General features: G+C 32.7%; 3 protein-coding genes and 1 pseudogene across 3 annotated transcripts; all 4 read left to right on the top strand.

Annotated features, from left to right (window-relative positions):
- Window positions 1–1,858: 1,858 nt before the first annotated feature.
- On the top strand, window positions 1,859–4,268 carry LOC128158358 (uncharacterized). Its single transcript, XM_052821149.1, has 2 exons — window positions 1,859–2,062; window positions 2,194–4,268. Exon 2 carries the CDS (start codon window positions 2,194–2,196, stop codon window positions 3,856–3,858), a length of 1,665 nt encoding a protein of 554 aa, XP_052677109.1. The 5' UTR covers window positions 1,859–2,062; the 3' UTR covers window positions 3,859–4,268.
- A 72-nt stretch (window positions 4,269–4,340) lies between these two features.
- On the top strand, window positions 4,341–8,029 carry LOC128160123 (tripartite motif-containing protein 2-like; annotated as a pseudogene).
- Window positions 8,030–9,962: 1,933 nt separating this feature from the next.
- On the top strand, window positions 9,963–11,922 carry LOC128160475 (uncharacterized). The gene is made up of 2 exons (XM_052823805.1): window positions 9,963–10,090; window positions 10,203–11,922. Exon 2 carries the CDS (start codon window positions 10,203–10,205, stop codon window positions 11,865–11,867), a length of 1,665 nt encoding a protein of 554 aa, XP_052679765.1. The 5' UTR covers window positions 9,963–10,090; the 3' UTR covers window positions 11,868–11,922.
- A 3,693-nt stretch (window positions 11,923–15,615) lies between these two features.
- On the top strand, window positions 15,616–18,363 carry LOC128160121 (uncharacterized). The gene is made up of 2 exons (XM_052823391.1): window positions 15,616–15,853; window positions 16,007–18,363. Exon 2 carries the CDS (start codon window positions 16,525–16,527, stop codon window positions 17,671–17,673), a length of 1,149 nt encoding a protein of 382 aa, XP_052679351.1. The 5' UTR covers window positions 15,616–15,853; window positions 16,007–16,524; the 3' UTR covers window positions 17,674–18,363.
- The last annotated feature ends 246 nt before the right edge of the window (window positions 18,364–18,609 follow it).

Here is an 18,609-nt window from a genome sequence, read left to right as displayed (position 1 = left end):
TGTACATATTGTCTGATAGAATACATGTACATGATATCCATGTACATATTGTCCAATATTGTACATGTACATGGCGTCTTTGTACAGATTGACAAACATGATGGAGTGTTGAGAGCTTATGACATGCAGCCTAATAAGATATACTTTTATTACATACTTAGTAATAAATACAGGTGTTTTGCATATGTGATACAGATGACATCACAAAACTCGTATATCGGCCTCCGGGGCTGATACAGGTTATCAGCCCTAGGGGCTGATACGGATCCGTATCACACCCCTTGCGGAACTCCTCTGCCTCTTTCTTCGTTTCAGCATTTGTGCATGTTTACAGACGAAAAAATAAAACATTTTTTACAGTCGACATTTTTAAGTGCAGTTGAAAACTTCAAATGCTAGTAAATGTTTTAGAGAAGTTGATTTTAAAAACTGAGGAAATTTCGATTCTGTAGCTACATGTTTGGTAAAACAATAAGATTTCATATTTTATTTAATACATGTACAGACTTTCAAATAATACTTAAAATCAATTTGTTCAAGTTGATGTTTTCTTTAAATTTATTACTAAGTTAATAAATATAATAATGGATACCCTTTTCCCATATTACAGCCTGTATCAGCCCTCGACCAATATCATCCTTCGGGCTGATACTGGCTGTGATATGGAAAAGGGTATGTATTATCCTTTATGTATCGATACTAATATGACGAATGTGTATCTATTGATCGCTATAGTAGCCTATATGTTTATGACAAATATGCACCTACATATTGACCAATACGTAATATATGTAAATAAAGGATGTGCACAGATTGTCCAATATTGTACTAGTACATACATAACGATTGTTAACAGATTTTCCAATATAATGCATGTACAATGCACAGGAAATTTGAGTATAGATTACTTTTCATCATTAATATATGCACATATAGTTTTTCTACATATTTGCCTGAACAATACACAATGTTTGCTATTATATTTACATCTTTCTTTAAAAAAAAAATTATGAATTGATCGTAAAAAGTAAAAAAAAGTTACAAAATTATTGTTTAATGTACATCAGTATGTTTACATAATAGATATAAGAAATATCTAATAACGTCTTATATGGAAATTTGAGTCTAAGATTATCATGATTTTTCGTTCAGTCCGTGATTTTTTTTTTTTAGGTCGATGAAGGTTTCGACCGATCGATAGCACTGGATCCTGTAGATTTCAGTCCTGTCAGATACTATACAATTGTGAATTTCAAACATTTCTCGTATGAAATAGAGGAAATTGTACGAAGTGGAAGGAAATATTTTATTGAGTCAACCCAGTAATTCTAAAATAACTTAAATCAATGAGCGCTTATACATTTTCACACATCTAATTATTTGTTGAATGAGAATAGTCTATATATTACTTAATGTACAGTAAATTTATATAGACTGTTTTCATATAGATATAGTAGTCCCTTCTTTTTTGCCATTCCTTAGTCATGTGTTTTTTATTGTGTATGTACAATTTTTATATTCATGATACTTTATCTTTTTGGTTGTTTTATTTTTCATTGTGACAGGTGTAACATACAGTTTGATAGCGGACAATACCGCTACATTTACATTTTACATTGGCATTTGTAATAAAATGCTCTTTTCAATTCAACATGTTGTTAATATTGTCTTTCAAATTGGCAAAAAAACAGAGCATTGTAGACTGGTTGAAAAAATTAATATAAGTTATATGATATAAACATGAACGATGGTATAAATAGAATGAAAACTTATCAATGAACATGCATGCATCAAATATTTAAAGGTAAATACATCACAAAACGAAAGTCAGGACAATTAGGTTTTTCCAGTTATGATATATTACTGTCCAGGTGTAAACAATTCTTTACAGAATTTTAGTACTTGTTTAATCGAGATGGAGGGATAACTTGTTTACTTAAAAACATAATATCAGTAGAAGAAATTTATTAACTTAAAAAATTCAAATTACATTATATGTAATTTCCTCTGTCAGCTGACTTGGTAGTCGGGGTGACCAGGATCCGCCATTTTATCCAACAAGGTAAACACTGTCTCTCATTTATTTTCATTTAGAGTATATATTCAAAAGCTAAAATAACAGAAAAACTATTTTAAAATAAATTTGATGCACAAATAAATGTTGTATTACATGTACATTCTTTTGTAAATTAGATGGATCCTCGTCTCAGTGCCCAGGACGTGGTACGGTGTGACCTTTGTAAGGATAAAGTTGTACAGAATTATTGTGACTATTGCCATGTCAAACTATGTAAGCAATGTATAGGAGAACACATCTCAGATGAATATGACAAACATAAAATTGTCCCATTCCAGCAACGAAAATCCACCCTGATTTTTCCAAGTTGTAAGAAACATTCCAAAGAAACATGCAAACTGCAATGCTTGTCATGTAACAATTCTATTTGCGCCAAATGCTCGATATTAAAAGAACACAAATATCATAATGTAGTAGACCTCGAGGACAGCTACAATTCAAAGAAAGCAAACATTGGAAAAGATACAGAAGAAATTGAAAAAATAATTTTTCCAACATATGAAGAAATAAGGAAAGCTTTGGAGAGCCAGATTGCCAGCCTAGACGAAGAGTATGAAAAAATTACAACAATAATGTCCAAACAAGGAGAGAAATGGCATAAAGAAGTTGATAGAATTATCAATCAAATAAAGGACGAAATAATCGAAATGAAAATTGATCACCGAAAAATCTTGAAAAAACATTTAAAAGAGATCACAGATATAGAATTACTGATAAGAGAAAATCTACGCACTTTGAAAGACATGCAGCTGGAATCCAATCTTGTATCTGCAATTATGGAATACAAATCAAAAAACAAAGAATTAAGTAAACTTCCTCCACAAGTTAAAGTTTCATTACCTTTATTTTGTCCCAAGCCAATAGATAGTGGGAAAGTTTATGAAATGATAGGATCCACCAAACCTCTGACCTCTACTACGGATAAAATTGGGTACACATTGAAGAAACAAAATGGGTCATCCAGAGAACTGTTGGATACACCAGAAGTCATCAATGTGTTTAACACTGGGTATGAAAATCTCCGAGGTGTTCTCTTTTACAACAAACAAGAAATATGGACATCTGCTGAAGTTAACAAAATAAAATGCTTCAATGATAAAGGAATGTCGACCAATGCAATCAAAACAAAATCTGGAGAATGGCCACATGATATATCTGTAACACATGACGGATGTTTACTTTATAGCGACTGGATATTGCGAACAGTTTATAAAGTGGTGAATGGGCAGATATATGAAATAATAAAACCACGAGAATGGATACCCGGTGAAATGTGTATCACCTCCTGCAGTGATCTTCTGATAGTGATGTATGATTGTGACAAAACTCAATGCAAAGTTGTCCGATACTCAGGGTCAACAAAGAAACAAACAATTCAATATGAAGAGAACGGTAAACCTCTGTACTCAGGGGATGACAAAGTAAAATACATTACAGAAAACAGAAACCTAGATATATGCGTGGCTGACTGTGCAGCCAGTGCAGTAGTAGTTGTTAATGAGTTCGGGAAACTCCGATTCCGTTACACCGGCCACCCCTTCAAGTCAAAGACGAATCCGTTTGTTCCTCGTGGCATCACAACAGACAGTCAAAGTCAGATATTAACAGCAGACGGTGGCGTTATATGTATACACGTTCTAGATCAAGATGGACAATTTTTACGTCACATCGATAACAGAATGTTGGATGATCCTAACGGTATATGTGTTGATTTACTTGACAACTTGTATGTTGCCGAGTACAACACTGGATATATCAAGGTCATCAGATATCTTAAATGAACGTACCCACCTTGATTTATGACTTGACGTCATTCTTGACTGAATGCAGTTTATTAACTATGTTGTGTGATCAAAAATATTCAAAACATATATTTCTTCACAAATGTTCATTACTTCGGTTTTGTTATGTTCTTATGTATAAAAAATATATCATTAATTTTATTCACTCATGTTTTTTAAGTGCCAGTCATTATAACACTCACCACGACAAATGTTTTGGCATGTGACAATTGCAAGCAGCAATTTCTGGGAATAGGAATGGATATTTAAATGCTGGATTCATCAGGGGACATAACGTTAAATATGACTTATAATGAAATACTACTAGAGTGTAACCTGAACATGCACAAATTGATCGAGTAATAATATAAAAGCGTAACGTTACAGAGAGAGAGAGAGAGAGAGAGAGAGAGAGAGAGAGAGAGAGAGAGAGAGAGAGAGAGAGAGAGAGAGAGAGAGAGAGAGAGAGAGAGAGAGAGAGAGAGAGAGAGAAAATAACACTAAATTATAGATGCTGGATTCATCAGTGGACATAACGTTAAATATGATTTATAATGAAATACTACTAGAGTGTAACCTGAACATGCACAAATTGATCGCGTAATAATATAAAAGCGTAACGTTACAGAGAGAGAGAGAGAGAGAGAGAGAGAGAGAGAGAGAGAGAGAGAGAGAGAGAGAGAGAGAATGTTTGCATGTCCAAAACTATGTCTTAATTTTACAGTCAAAATCCAGCGGGGTGGTTTCATGTTTTTTGTTATTTATCAGGGAAAAAATAACAGAAATGTTTTATGGTAATATCTTTACGTAAAATGAACATTTTTATTGGATTAAGTTTGGATATGCTTATATATTTGTCCCTTCGGTTTTTTGATGAAAACAGCTTTCACTGAACAATAACTCGAAGAAATCCTTCTCATTTACTGTGTTCAATAGAAAGTGGGACGGTCCCACATCACAAAAAAAGGCGGAACATCAACGACGTCTAAAATAGATGACCGATGGGGTGCTAGCGGGTTCAGCGGGTTGCTTGAATTTCTTTTTCATTGTCTTTGTTATCGTCAGATGATATTATAGTGAGGCTCTCAGAACCTGACTCTCCATTATCGAAACTTTCGTCTGAAAAAAGTATCATCAAATATATCGATGAAACCAGACATAGTAGAAACAATACCCTAATGTCAAGATCTAGTCAATGAAAGGTGCCAACATGTTCACAAAATTTAATTCTTTCAAAGATGCTTCATAACACTATCTTTGTTTGATAGGGTGTACCGGGGCTAAAATTGTTGGTAAACACAATGAAAAATCAACTATGTTTTAAACTGTCATTTTCAATGAAATATAAAGGAATTGAGGAGTAACACACAGTAACAAGGTGTACACCTGGGGGTGCCACCCTTACAACCTGAGGTTTGTGGCTCATGCAGCCAGGAAGGCCCGCCAGGCGGGGAAGTTTATGGGGACCCGGTGGAACGTTATATTTAATAACGTCTTATAAGGGAATTTAAGTCTAAGATTATCATGATTTTTCGTTCAGTCCGTGATTTTTTATTAGGTCGATGAAGGTTTCGACCGATTGATCCTGTAGATTTCAGTCCTGTCGGATACTATACAATTGTGAATTTCAATCATTTCTCGTAAGAAATAGAGGAAATTGTACGAAGTGGAAGGAAATATTTTATTGAGTCTTAACCCAGTAATTCTAAAATAACTTAAATCAATGAGCGCTTATACATTTTCACACATCATATTTGTTGAATGAGAATAGTCTATATATTACTTAATGTACATTAAATTTAAATAGAATGTTTTCATATAGATATACTCAGTGTAGTCCCATCTTTATTGCCATTCCTCGGTCATGTGTTTTTTATTGCGTACATGTCTGTTTAATTTTTATATTCATGATACTGTATCTTTTTGGTTGTTTTATTTTTCATTGTGACAGGTGTAACATACAGTTTGATAGCGGACAATACCGCTACATTTACTTTTTACATTGGCATTTGTAATAAAATGCTCCTTTCAATTCAACATGTTGTTATGATATTGTCTTTTAAATTGGCAAAAACAGAGCAGTGTAGACTGGTTAAAAAAAATTAATATAGGTTATATGATAGAAACATGAACGATGGTATAAATAGAATGAAAACTTATCAATGCACATGCATGCATTGAACATTTAAAGGTAAATACATCACAAAACGAAAGTCAGAACAATTAGGTTTTTCCAGTTATGATATATATAACGTATTTTGATGCACAGATAAATGCTGTATTACATGTACACTCTTTTGTAAAATAGATGGATCCTGGTCTTAGTGCCCAGGACGTGGTACGGTGTGACCTTTGTAAGGATAACGTTGTACAGAATTATTGTGACCTCTGTCATGTCAAACTGTGTAAGCTATGTATAGGAGAACACATCTAAGATGAATATGACAAACATAAAATTGTCCCATTCCAGCAACGAAAATCCACCCTGATTTTTCCAAGTTGTAAGAAACATTCCAAAGAAACATGCAAACTGCAATGCTTGTCATGTAACAATTCTATTTGCGCCAAATGCTCGATATTAAAAGATTACAAAGATCATAATGTAGTAGACTTAGAAGACAGCTACAATTCGAAGAAAGAAAACATTAAAAAAGATACAGAAGAAATAGAAACTGTAATTTCTCCAACATATGAAGAAATAAGAAAAGCATTGGAGAGCAAGATTGCCAGCCTAGATGGAGGGTATGAAAAAATTAACACAATAATGTCCAAACAAGGAGAGGAATGGCATAAAGAAATTGATAGAGCTATCGAACAAATGAGGAACGAAATTGACGAGATCAAAGTAAGCCATCGGGACATCTTGATGAAGCATTTAAAAGAGATAAAACAGATAGCGTCTATGATAAAAGAAAACTTATTAACTTTGAAGGACCTACAGAGGGAATCCAATGTTGTGTCTACAATCATGGAATACAGTTCAAAAAACAACGAATTTGGTAAACTTCCTCCAAAAATTCAAGTGGCAGTGCCTACATTTTGTCCGAGGCCAGTGGATAGAATAGAAGCTGAAAAATGGATTGGATCCATTAAACCTCTAACCTCTACCACATATGAAAATGGCTACGCGATGAAAAAACAAACAGGGTCCTCCAGAGAACTGTTGAATACACCAGTGGTCATCAACACGTTTAACACTGGGTATACCAATCTCAGAAATGTTTCCTTTTACAGCGAACAAGAAATATGGGCGTCTGCTGAAGTTAGCGAAATAAAATGTTTCAACTTTAAAGGTAACTCTATCAATGCAATCAAAACAAAATCTGGAGAAGATCCTACTGATATAGCATTTACACGTGATGGTTGTTTACTATTTAGTGATTGGGAATTGAAGACTGTAAATAAAGTAGTGAATAGTCAGATAGAAGAAATAATTACTTTACAAGGATGGATACCTTGTAATATGTGCGTAACTTCCTCCGGTGATCTTCTGGTAGTGATGTGTGATGAGGCCAAAACTGAATACAAAGTTGTTCGATACTCAGGCTCAGTTGTGAAACAAACGATTCAATATGAGAAGAACGGTAAACATCTGTTCTCTGGTGATTATAAAATCAAGTACATAACAGAAAACAGAAATCTAGATATATGCGTGGCTGACCGTGCAGCCGGTGCAGTGGTTGTTGTTAGTCAGGCCTGGAAACTCCGATTCCGTTACACCGGTCATCCATTGAAGGATAGTCCGTTTATTCCTCGACTCGTGGCATCACAACAAACAGTCAGAGTCAGATATTGGTAGCAGATTTTGGCAACCTTAGTATCCACATTCTGAATCAGGATGGACAGTTCTTGAGTTTCATCGATGGAATCAATGAACCTTTTGGCCTGTCTCTTGATACACTTGACAATTTGTTTGTTCCCGAGTACAGGACTGGAGATGTAAAGGTCATCAAATATCTTCAATAAACGACAATGTGTAAATAATTGGTTTTCCGTCTCGCCTTGATTGATTAACATAAATTCACTGGGCTTTTTTCAAGAGCAAATGTCTGAATTTTGTTCTTCATTATTTATACTTCATGTAATATATTGAAATATATGAAGTACTGTATATTTAGAGTTTTAAACTGTTCCATGTATAATTTTTTTCTCTACACATTTATATAAATTATTTTTTACACACGTAAAAGTGTCAGATGGTGTATCACTGCCTTTATCATGATATATATGTCGGCATTCAAAAACATCTTTAGGTAACATAATTTTATATATAAAATTATATTTGCCATAGATGATGATTAAACAATAAAGAGTTTGAATCAATATATTTCATAGTTTAATCATATTTTAATGTAATCAATGAATCAAATTAACGAAAAATCGTAAATAAAAATGCATACATATCAAAAACGTATTATTAAATTGCAATAAAGTTCATCTATAAGTGTCCCATATCATTAATTACTGGTACTTTTGACGTTTGTGCATATTAAATAAAAGAATTAAATGCTACATATGATAATCACAAAGACATTTTAAGGCGTTATGTCATCGGATGCGGGCGTTTTTTAATTGTATTGCTAAAGGGAGACAAAAAATACACATTAATGTAGGTCAGAACCCTATCACAATAATTCTATTATGGACGCTGTGTTTAGAAACGACCTAGCCCCGTCCCAGCACCAATTAAACAAAACTCCTGGTCTATGTAAAGGTGGTCGGGGTCATTATCTCAAATCGCATCAGAGGCTAAAAAATATTTATAAGTCAAGAACGCATAATGCATGAATCATAGGAATCGATGATTATCGGACGTGAATACCTATCAAAGAAGTACTGATAATCTTATCATTTACTACTAGTTATAGAGTCTTATCAGATCCTTGTAATCTATCGACATACCTCTGCAATGTGCGTCTGTCTCTGATATGATGTATAAGAACTTGGGAGGATAAGCATTATTAGGTAATACAACATCTTCATTTATCTGTTTAGAAATAAACATTATAGTTACTTATATGAAATGTGGTAATAACGCACTGTGTTCAAAATTAATATATTATATTATATTATAATATATTACATTATATTATATTATGATATATTATATTATATTTATTATATATTATATTATATTATATTATATTATATTATATTATATTATATTATATTATATTATATTATATTATATTATATTATATTATATTATATTATAGTTACATGTATTATATATCATATGTTATGCTGATGATACTACTCCAATCTGTAAACTACAATTTACACTCTAAACAACTATATTTAAGAGAATTTTATGTTAATCAGAGTTTCTCAACCCTTAATTTATATTCAACAAATAAACTTTTTTTGCGATCGCAAATAGTTGTTTATTGTATTATACATTGTTTACATTAAAAATACCCACATAAATGTATTAACGATTGTTTAAAGATATGAAATATAGATAAACGTTGTAACTAGTTTTCTGTCAGTAAACTACAGAGTGCAGCCGATTAACCTAGTTTATCGAATGTTACACTATGTTTAGTTTATTGTTTGCATAAGGCGTATATATTTTGACTGAATGGCAGTGATTCATCCGTACACAAACGTCATGTAATTTTTTTAAGTCATTTTTTTTTTACAGAAATCTCATGTGCATTTATTTAGGCAATTTAGAATCGAGCACAGTCATGATTATGTACCATATACTATCTGATTATCTGTACTCAAACATCTAGTACATGCATGATATCGATCAATAGTTTCAAAAACGTCATATACATGTAATAATATTGTTATTAAGTGCACATTCATTGTATACATGTAGTCTGTACACGCCTTGGACATTTTTATAAAGGACAACCAAGTTTTGATAGAACGTTTGATTAAAATCCTATAACCCCTTCCAGTAATTTTATAATAACCCATAGCAATGAGATAAATGCACATGTTCATCTCATTTGTATATTGTATTTTTTTTTATTAATTTCAAACTCGTGAAAACGTATTTAAAAATGCATACCACTGACTACAATGTTTAAAGGTAAATAACTGATAACCGCTATCACAAAACGAAAATCGGGACAAATAGGTTTTTCCAGGTACATAATCTTTTCATGTATCTTTCATGTGTCAAGTGGTTTTTACAAAATCTTTTGTCAGCTGACACGTTAGTTTGGGAGACGTAGATCTGCCATTTTATTCAACCAGGTAAACACAGTCTATAAAATAGGTAAATTAAATGTATAATAAAATATAAAAAAAAGCAAGAAAACTATATTGAAAATATGATAAACGTTTTTGACGCACGCATAATAATTGCATTACACTTTTTTATAAACTAGATGGATCCTCGTCTCAGTGCCCAGGACGTGGTACGGTGTGACCTTTGTAAGGATAACGTTGTACAGAATTATTGTGACTATTGCCATGTCAAACTCTGCAAGCCTTGTATTGGAGAACACATCTCAGATGAATATGACAAACATAAAATTGTCCCATTCCAGCAACGAAAATCCACCCTGATTTTTCCAAATTGTAAGAAACATTCCAAAGAAACATGCAAACTGCAATGCATGTCATGTAACAATTCTATTTGCGCCAAATGCTCGATATTAAAAGAACACAAAGATCATAATGTAGTAGACCTCGAGGACAGCTACAATTCGAAGAATGAAAACATTAAAAAAGATACAGCAGAAATAGAAAATGTAATTTCTCCAACATATGAAGAAATAAGAAAAGCACTGGAGAGCCAGATTGCCAGCTTAGATGGAGAGTATGAAAAAATTACCACGATAGTGTCCAAACAAGGAGAGGAATGGCATAAAGAAATTGATAAAACTATCGAACAAATGAAGAACGAAATTGACGAGATCAAAGTTAGTCATCGGGGCATCTTGATTAAACATTTAAAAGAGATAAAACAGATAGAGTCTTTGATAAATGAAAACTTATCAACTTTGAAGGACCTACAGAGGAAATCCAATGTTGTGTCTACAGTCATAGAATACCAATCAAAAAACGTTGAATTTGGTAAACTTCCTCCAAAAATTCATGTGACAGTGCCTACATTTTGTCCGAGACCAGTGGATAGAATAGAAGCTAAAAAATTAATTGGATCCATTAAACCTCTAAAATCTACCACAAATAAAAATGGCTATACCTTGAAGAAACAAAGGGGGTCCTCCAGAGAACTGTTGGATACACCAGTGGTCATCAACACGTTTAACACTGGGTATACCAATCTCAGAAAAGTTTCCTTTCACAGCGAACAAGAAATCTGGGCGTCTGCTGAAGTTAGCGAAATAAAATGCTACAACATCAATGGGAACACCATAAATGCAATTGAAACAAAATCTGGAGAATATCCAGATGATTTAGCTGTCACACGTGAAGGATATTTAATATATACTGACAGGGAATTCCGAACTGTAAATAAAGTAGTGAATGGGCAGATAAAGGAAATAATCATTCTACAGGGATGGATACCCGGTAATCTGTGTGTAACGTCTTTTGGTGATCTTCTGCTAGTGATGTGTGACGATGCCAAAACTCAAACCAAAATTGTACGATACGCCGGCGCGATCAAGAAACAAACAATTCAATTTGACGAGAACGGTAAACCTCTGTACTCATGTGAGTATAAAATCCAGTACCTATCAGAGAACAGAAACCTAGATGTTTGCGTGGCTGACCGTGCAGCTGGTGCTGTGGTAGTTGTTGATCAGGCTGGTAAACTCCGATTCCGTTACACCGGCCATCCCACCAAGTCAAAGGAGAGTCCCTTTATTCCTCGTGGCATCACAACAAACAGTCTGAGTCAGATCTTAACTGCAGACGGTGGGAATAGTTGTGTACACATTTTGGATCAGGATGGACAATTATTGCGTTACATCGATAACAAAATGTTCGATAATCTCGTCGGTATGAGTGCTGATAATCTTGATAATTTGTATGTTGCCGAGTATAACTCTGGGGATGTAAAGGTCATTAAATATCTTAAATGAATGACAATGTGTGTATAGCACTTACCTACCTTTTTTTTTCTTCTGTGTGTTTTTTTTTTGGGGGGGGGGGGTTGAATGAGCGAATGTAGTTTATTTTCTCAAATTCTCCTCTGATCGACATAATATGTTCTTTTGGCTTTATAAATGAATTGTTTTCTCTAATGAAAGTTTTTTAAAATTATATTTTGACTACTCCTTAGATGATTTTTGCATTGATTTTGTGCTGTACTATTTAAAACAAATATACTAGTGTATCTTTTATTTACTGATGTTAAAGTACCATGCATTGGTTGTACATGTATTATAACATTCCTGATCGTACAACTTTGTAGTGACTTATTACAGAGATTGCTTGACATAGGAATTTATCATGTATTTCTGTGACATTCAGTTTAATTCAAGTTAAGAGTGTATCTCGAAAAAAAAAACCCATGCCTAAAGCTTAAATTTTTAAGTCGTCCTCTCATGCAGGTTATGAAAGTAGCGATCATTGAAAAAAAAAATTACATAACCCGCTGTGTATTTTTTCTGCAATGTCGCCACCTTCATATCCAGCATGAAACATCAAAGAAAGAATTTTATTGTTTAAATGTACCTATGGAAATAAGTCGGTCCTAGAACACACATAGGCTGTGCAGACAAAATATTATACTGCGCTTACGCACAGTCTTGATGTGTTATAGGAACGACGATATCCAAAGCTTAGCACTCATTGCTTAAGGCATGCAGTGAGTTTGACCAACTACACAAAAGAAGCCGGTGCTTGATTCTAGTCACAAAAATAACGGTGTTCTGTTTACTAATATTTGGTTGAATCTAACAAGTTTCTTCTGTTGATAATGAAAAACTACCAAATGTAGTAAGGATACTTGAGAGCTGTTGGGCAAAGATTAAGTTTGCATGCAATATTCACAAATACATGTACATGCGATTAAATCGCTATTGAGTTCTTAAAAAGTTATCAAAATAATTATCATAATGGATTTCTTCTTATTTTACGATACTTATTAAATTTCATGTTAGATTCCAGTGTTCAAAAGTAAAGAAGTAATTAGCGTAGAAAGATGCACATTCGTAACGTGTTTGTTGTTGGGTTTTTTTCCCATTTTTTAAAATTGTTGCATGAATTTTCAGAGGAAATAAAACATCTAGTTTTTTTAATTTACACCAACAGTATGTGCATTATATGTTTGACATTTACAAAGACACCATGTATTATTAACATATAAGAAAATCTGTACACAGGTGTCTTGTGCATGTCTTCTATTTGTATTGGTATAAAATCACTATATAACACCAATCACCAATATATATATAGGTACACAGATGTCATATACATTTCTTAAGGTACATGTATCTCACTCCTCACGTTTTGATTTCATTTTGCAGCTGATCATTATATTTTAAATGAATATGATTTTATTCATCTAATCATCACAGAAAGATAATTATTTCATATTAAATAACATTCATAAAGAAAATCCATCTGAATTCGATTAACAAACAAGTTTTCGGGGGAACTATTTTTTTTTCATACAGAAGGTGTTTTAGACGAAAATAACAAAACAAACACCTTTATGAATATTTGATATACTTTTTTTTTCATTATACTTTATTCATTATTCATATTTTTAACATTTGATAGGTTTGTAACATATTCTTTAGGTTCTGTTTGACATGTACAGAATTAAATCTTGAAAGAGTGATAGACGTTTATCATAAAATAATGCAAATATATGTGATAATTATTTTAAATGATTTGTTGCCATATCCTGTTAATAATCAATCAGAACAATTATTTATGCTAGAAAAAACTGTATCTTTTCACGTATCCAAATTTGCAAAACCCAAAGGCAAGCTTTACTGATATCATGCCATGTTATACCGGTATTCTACAGAATGTTGCCATAAGATCTACATTTATGTACAGAAACTGTATACCATGTATACCATTGAAATAAAATGAATAATATGTATTATTATATGTAGTTATGCTACATGCTCAACTGTCTACCTTGTGAATACCAATGTGCAATTTGGAAGTGATCATTTCCAACGATTTTTGTTTTGTTGTTCTTTAATTGATTGTTGAATGAAATCTAATCATTCTCTTTGATTTACTGTGATATACATTACCCAGTGAAGTTATGTATTAATTTTAATATTTTAATCTTTCAAATATTTAGTTATTTATTTAATATATAATTATGGTAATTGTGGTATACTGTATGTAATTGAATAAATTTTTTGCAAAGTAAAGTTGTTCATTAATTTGAGTTGAAAATTTACATGTGCATACTACCGGGTATCTATGTACAGATTGTCTAATAGAACACATGTACATGATATCCATGTACATATTTTCCAATATTGTACAATATTGTACATGTACGTGGCGTACAGATCGACAAACATGATGGAGTGTTGAGAGCTTATGACATACAGCCTAATAAGATATAGAGAATAATACATACCCTTTTCCATATCACAGCCAGTATCAGCCCGAGGGATGATATTGGTCGAGGGCTGATACAGGCTGTGATATGGAAAAAGGGTATTCATTCTTATTTTTATCACATACTTAATAATAAATTTAAAGAAAACATCAACTTGAACAAATTGATTTTAAGTATTAATTAAAAGTCTGTTCATGTATTAAATAAAAATATGAGATCTGATTTGTTTTACCAAACATGTAGCTACAGAATCGAAACTTCCTCAGTTTTTAAAATCGACTGTAACAAACATTTGAAGTTTTCAACCGCTCTTAAAAATGTCGACTGTAACAAATGTTTTATTTTTCGTCTGTAAACATGCACAAATGCTGAAATGAAGAAAGAGGCAGAGGGGATCCGCAAGGGGTGTGATACGGATCCGTATCAGCCCCCTAGGGCTGATAACCTGTATCAGCCCCGGAGGCCGATACGAGTTTTGTGATGTCATCTGTATCACATATGACGAATGTGTATCTATTGATCATTTTGTTGATCGCTATATTATATGTTTATGACAAATATGCACCTACATATTGACCAATACGTAATATATGTATATAAAGGATGTAGATAGATTGTCCAATATTGAACTAGTACACACTTAACGATTGTTAACAGATTTTCCAATATAATACATGTACAATGCACAGGAAATTGAGTATAGATTACTTTTCATCATTAATATATGCACATATAGTTTTCCTACAGATTTGCCTGAACAATAATACCTCAATGTTTGCTATTACATTTGCATCTTTCTTTTTAAAAAATTATGAATAGTTCGCAAACAGTAAATAAAAGTAACAAAATTATTGTTTAATGTACATCAGTATGTTTACATAATAGATATAAGAAATATCTAACAATGTCTTGATTAAGTCTAAGATTATCATGATTTTTCGTTCAGTCCGTAATTTTGTTTTTGGTCGATGAAGGTTTCGACCGATCGATAACACTGGATCTTGTAGATTTCAGTCCTGTCAGATACTATACTATTGTAAATTACAATCATTTCTCGTAAGAAATAGAGGAAATTATACGAAGTGGAAGGAAATATTTTATTGAGTCTTAACCCCCCTCCCAGTAATTCTAAAATAACTTAAATCAATGAGCGCTTATACATTTTCACACATCATATTTGTTGAATGAGAATAGTCTATATATTACTTAATGTACAGTAACTTTAAATAGAATGAAAACGTATCAATGCACATGCATTGAATATTTAAAGGTAAATACATCACAAAACGAAAGTCAGGACAATTAGGTTTTTCCAGTTATGATATATTACTGTCCCAGGTGTCAAAAAGTCTTTACAGAATTTTATCACTAGTTTTATCGAGATGGGGGGATAACTTATTTACTTAAAAACATAATATCAGTAGAAGAAATATATTTAACATAAAGAATTCAATTTACATTATATGTAATTTCCTCTGTCAGCTGACTTGGTAGTCGGGGTGATCTTGATCTGCCATTTTATCCAACAAGGTAAACACTATCTTTCATTTATTTTCATTTAGAGTATATATTCAAAAGCTAAGATAACAGTAAAACTATATTAATATAAATTGCAAGCTAACGTATTTTGATGCAAAGATAAATGCTAAATGTAAATTACATGTACACTCTTTTGTAAAATAGATGGATCCGCGTCTTAGTGCCCAGGACGTACGTGGTACGGTGTGACCTTTGTAAGAATAACGTTGTACAGAATTATTGTGACTACTGCCATGTAAAACTATGTAAGCTATGTATAGGAGAACACATCTCAGATGGATATGACAAACATAAAATTGTCCCATTCCAGCAACGAAAATCCACCCTGATTTTTCCAAATTGTAAGAAACATTCCAAAGAAACATGCAAACTGCAATGCATGTCATGTAACAATTCTATTTGCGCCAAATGCTCGATATTAAAAGATTACAAAGATCATAATGTAGTAGACTTAGAAGACAGCTACAATTCGAAGAAAGAAAACATTTAATAAAAAAGAAACAGAAGAAATAGAAACTGTAATTTCTCCAACGTATGAAGAAATAAGAAAAGCATTGGAGAGCCAGATTGCCAGCTTAGATGGAGAGTACGAAAAAATTAACACAATAGTGTCCAAACAAGGAGAGAAATGGCATAAAGAAATTGATAGAGCTATCGAACAAATGAAGAACGAAATAAACGAGATCAAAGTAAGCCATCGGGACATCTTGATGAAGCATTTAAAAGAGATAAAACAGATAGAGTCTATGATAAATGAAAACTTATCAACTTTGAAGGACCCACAGAGGGAATCCAATGTTGTGTCTACAGTAATAGAATACAGTTCAAGAAACAACGAATTTGGTAAACTTCCTCCAAAAATTCACGTGGAAGTGCCTACATTTTGTCCGAGACCAGTGGATAGAATAGAAGCTAAAACATTAATTGGATCCATCAATCCTCTAACATCTGCCACAATTGAAAATGGCTACATAATGAAGAAACAAAGGATGTCCTCCAGAGAACTGTTGGATACACCAGTGGTCATCAACACGTTTAACACAGGGTATACCAATCTCAGAAATGTTTTCTTTCACAGCGAACAAGAAATCTGGGCGTCTGCTGAAGATAGCGAAATAAAATGCTTCAACATTAAAGGTAACTCAATCAATGTAATTAGAACAAAGTCTGGAGAATGTCCTAATGATCTAGCAGTAACAACTGAAGGATGTTTACTGTATACTGACTGGAAATTGAGCACTGTAAATAAAGTAGTGAATGGTCAGATAGAAGAAATAATCACTCTACAGGGATGGATACCCCGTTTTTTATGTGTCACGTCCTCCGGAGATCTTCTGGTAATGGTGTGTAATGATGACGAAACCCATTGCAAAGTTATTCGATACTCAGGCTCATTTGAGAAACAAACGATTCAATATGATAAGAACGGTAAACCTCTCTACTCAGGGGATTATAGAATAAAATACATTGCCGAAAACAGAAACCTAGATATATGCGTGGCTGACCGTGCAGCCGGTGCAGTGGTTGTTGTTAGTCAGGCCGGAAAACTCCGATTCCGTTACACCGGTCATCTATCTAAAGAGAATCCGTTTATTCCTCGTGGAATTACAACAAACAGTCAGAGTCAGATCTTAACAGCAGTCGGCGACAGCCTCTGTATCCATATTCTGGATCAGGATGGACAGTTCTTGCGTCATATTGATATTATAATGTTCGATTATCCTTCCAGTATGTGCGTTGATACACTTGACAACTTGTTTGTTGCCGAGTACAACACTGGAGATATCAAGGTCATTAAATATCTAAAGTAAAATATATTTTGTAAATAGTTGGTAATTGCTTTGACTTATGCGGAAAATAAACTGAATGAATGATAAAGCTTCTGTCCGAAAGTTTTTGTCGGATGATCTACTTTTTTGGCTTTATTATGTATGTTGTGTAATAAAATTATTTAAAAACTTGAAATACCTTTTAATGTCCTTTGCTTTATTTTCAGTCTGTTCTTATTTTTCTAAGCAAATATGTTTCTTATTTACTTAAGTTATTTTAAGTGCAAGAGGTTTTACGTATTATAACTTTATTTACGACAATTCTGAAGGCAGACGACAACCAAAGAGTTAGTGTTCCATTAGTGCATATATATTTCAATAGAAAACATTGGGCATCCTTGTAATCTATCGACATACCTCTACAATGTGCGTCTGTCGCTGATATGATATATAAGAACTTGGCAGGATAAGTATTATCAGGTAATACAACATGTTCCTTAAAGACTATGTGAATCCGTAGTTGTATCCTTTTAGTAGATTCAAGTCATTGAATAGGACATTATCTTTATCTTAGTTGATTAATATAATCTAATGTGCGAGCTTGTAAAGCTTGTAGAGTATTTGTTTGGTTAATATTCACAAAATGAGCCAAACATAGTTTCAAAGTTGATAAATTAGGTTGCTTGACTGTTAATTATATTTTCAAACAGCAAACTGTAGGAAACGACGTACTTAACAATAGCTCCAAATTGTAAAACGTGTTTCTATTTGTAAATAAACGTTGAACAATACATTTTGCTGATGAATATATTTCAATATAAAACCATATTTAATGGGTGTTAACTATTCTTCTTAACGATTGCTTATCCAAGTTTATCTGTCTAGAAATAAACATCATCTATATGTGATAACGAACAGTGTTCAAGATCAGTATATATTATATTAAGTTATTATATTATATTATATTATATTATGCTG

The sequence above is a fragment of the Crassostrea angulata genome, chromosome 8 (assembly GCF_025612915.1).
Source record: "Crassostrea angulata isolate pt1a10 chromosome 8, ASM2561291v2, whole genome shotgun sequence".
NCBI lineage: Eukaryota > Metazoa > Mollusca > Bivalvia > Ostreida > Ostreidae > Magallana > Magallana angulata.
The sequence above is the reverse complement of the archived record's forward strand: the minus strand, read 5'-3'. Positions and strand labels throughout refer to the sequence as shown.

Coding starts and splice junctions, on each gene's coding strand:
- LOC128158358 (XM_052821149.1), top strand. CDS start 2,194: ATGGATCCTCGTCTCAGTGCCCAGGACGTGGTACGGTGTGACCTTTGT.
- LOC128160121 (XM_052823391.1), top strand. CDS start 16,525: ATGAAGAACGAAATAAACGAGATCAAAGTAAGCCATCGGGACATCTTG.
- LOC128160475 (XM_052823805.1), top strand. CDS start 10,203: ATGGATCCTCGTCTCAGTGCCCAGGACGTGGTACGGTGTGACCTTTGT.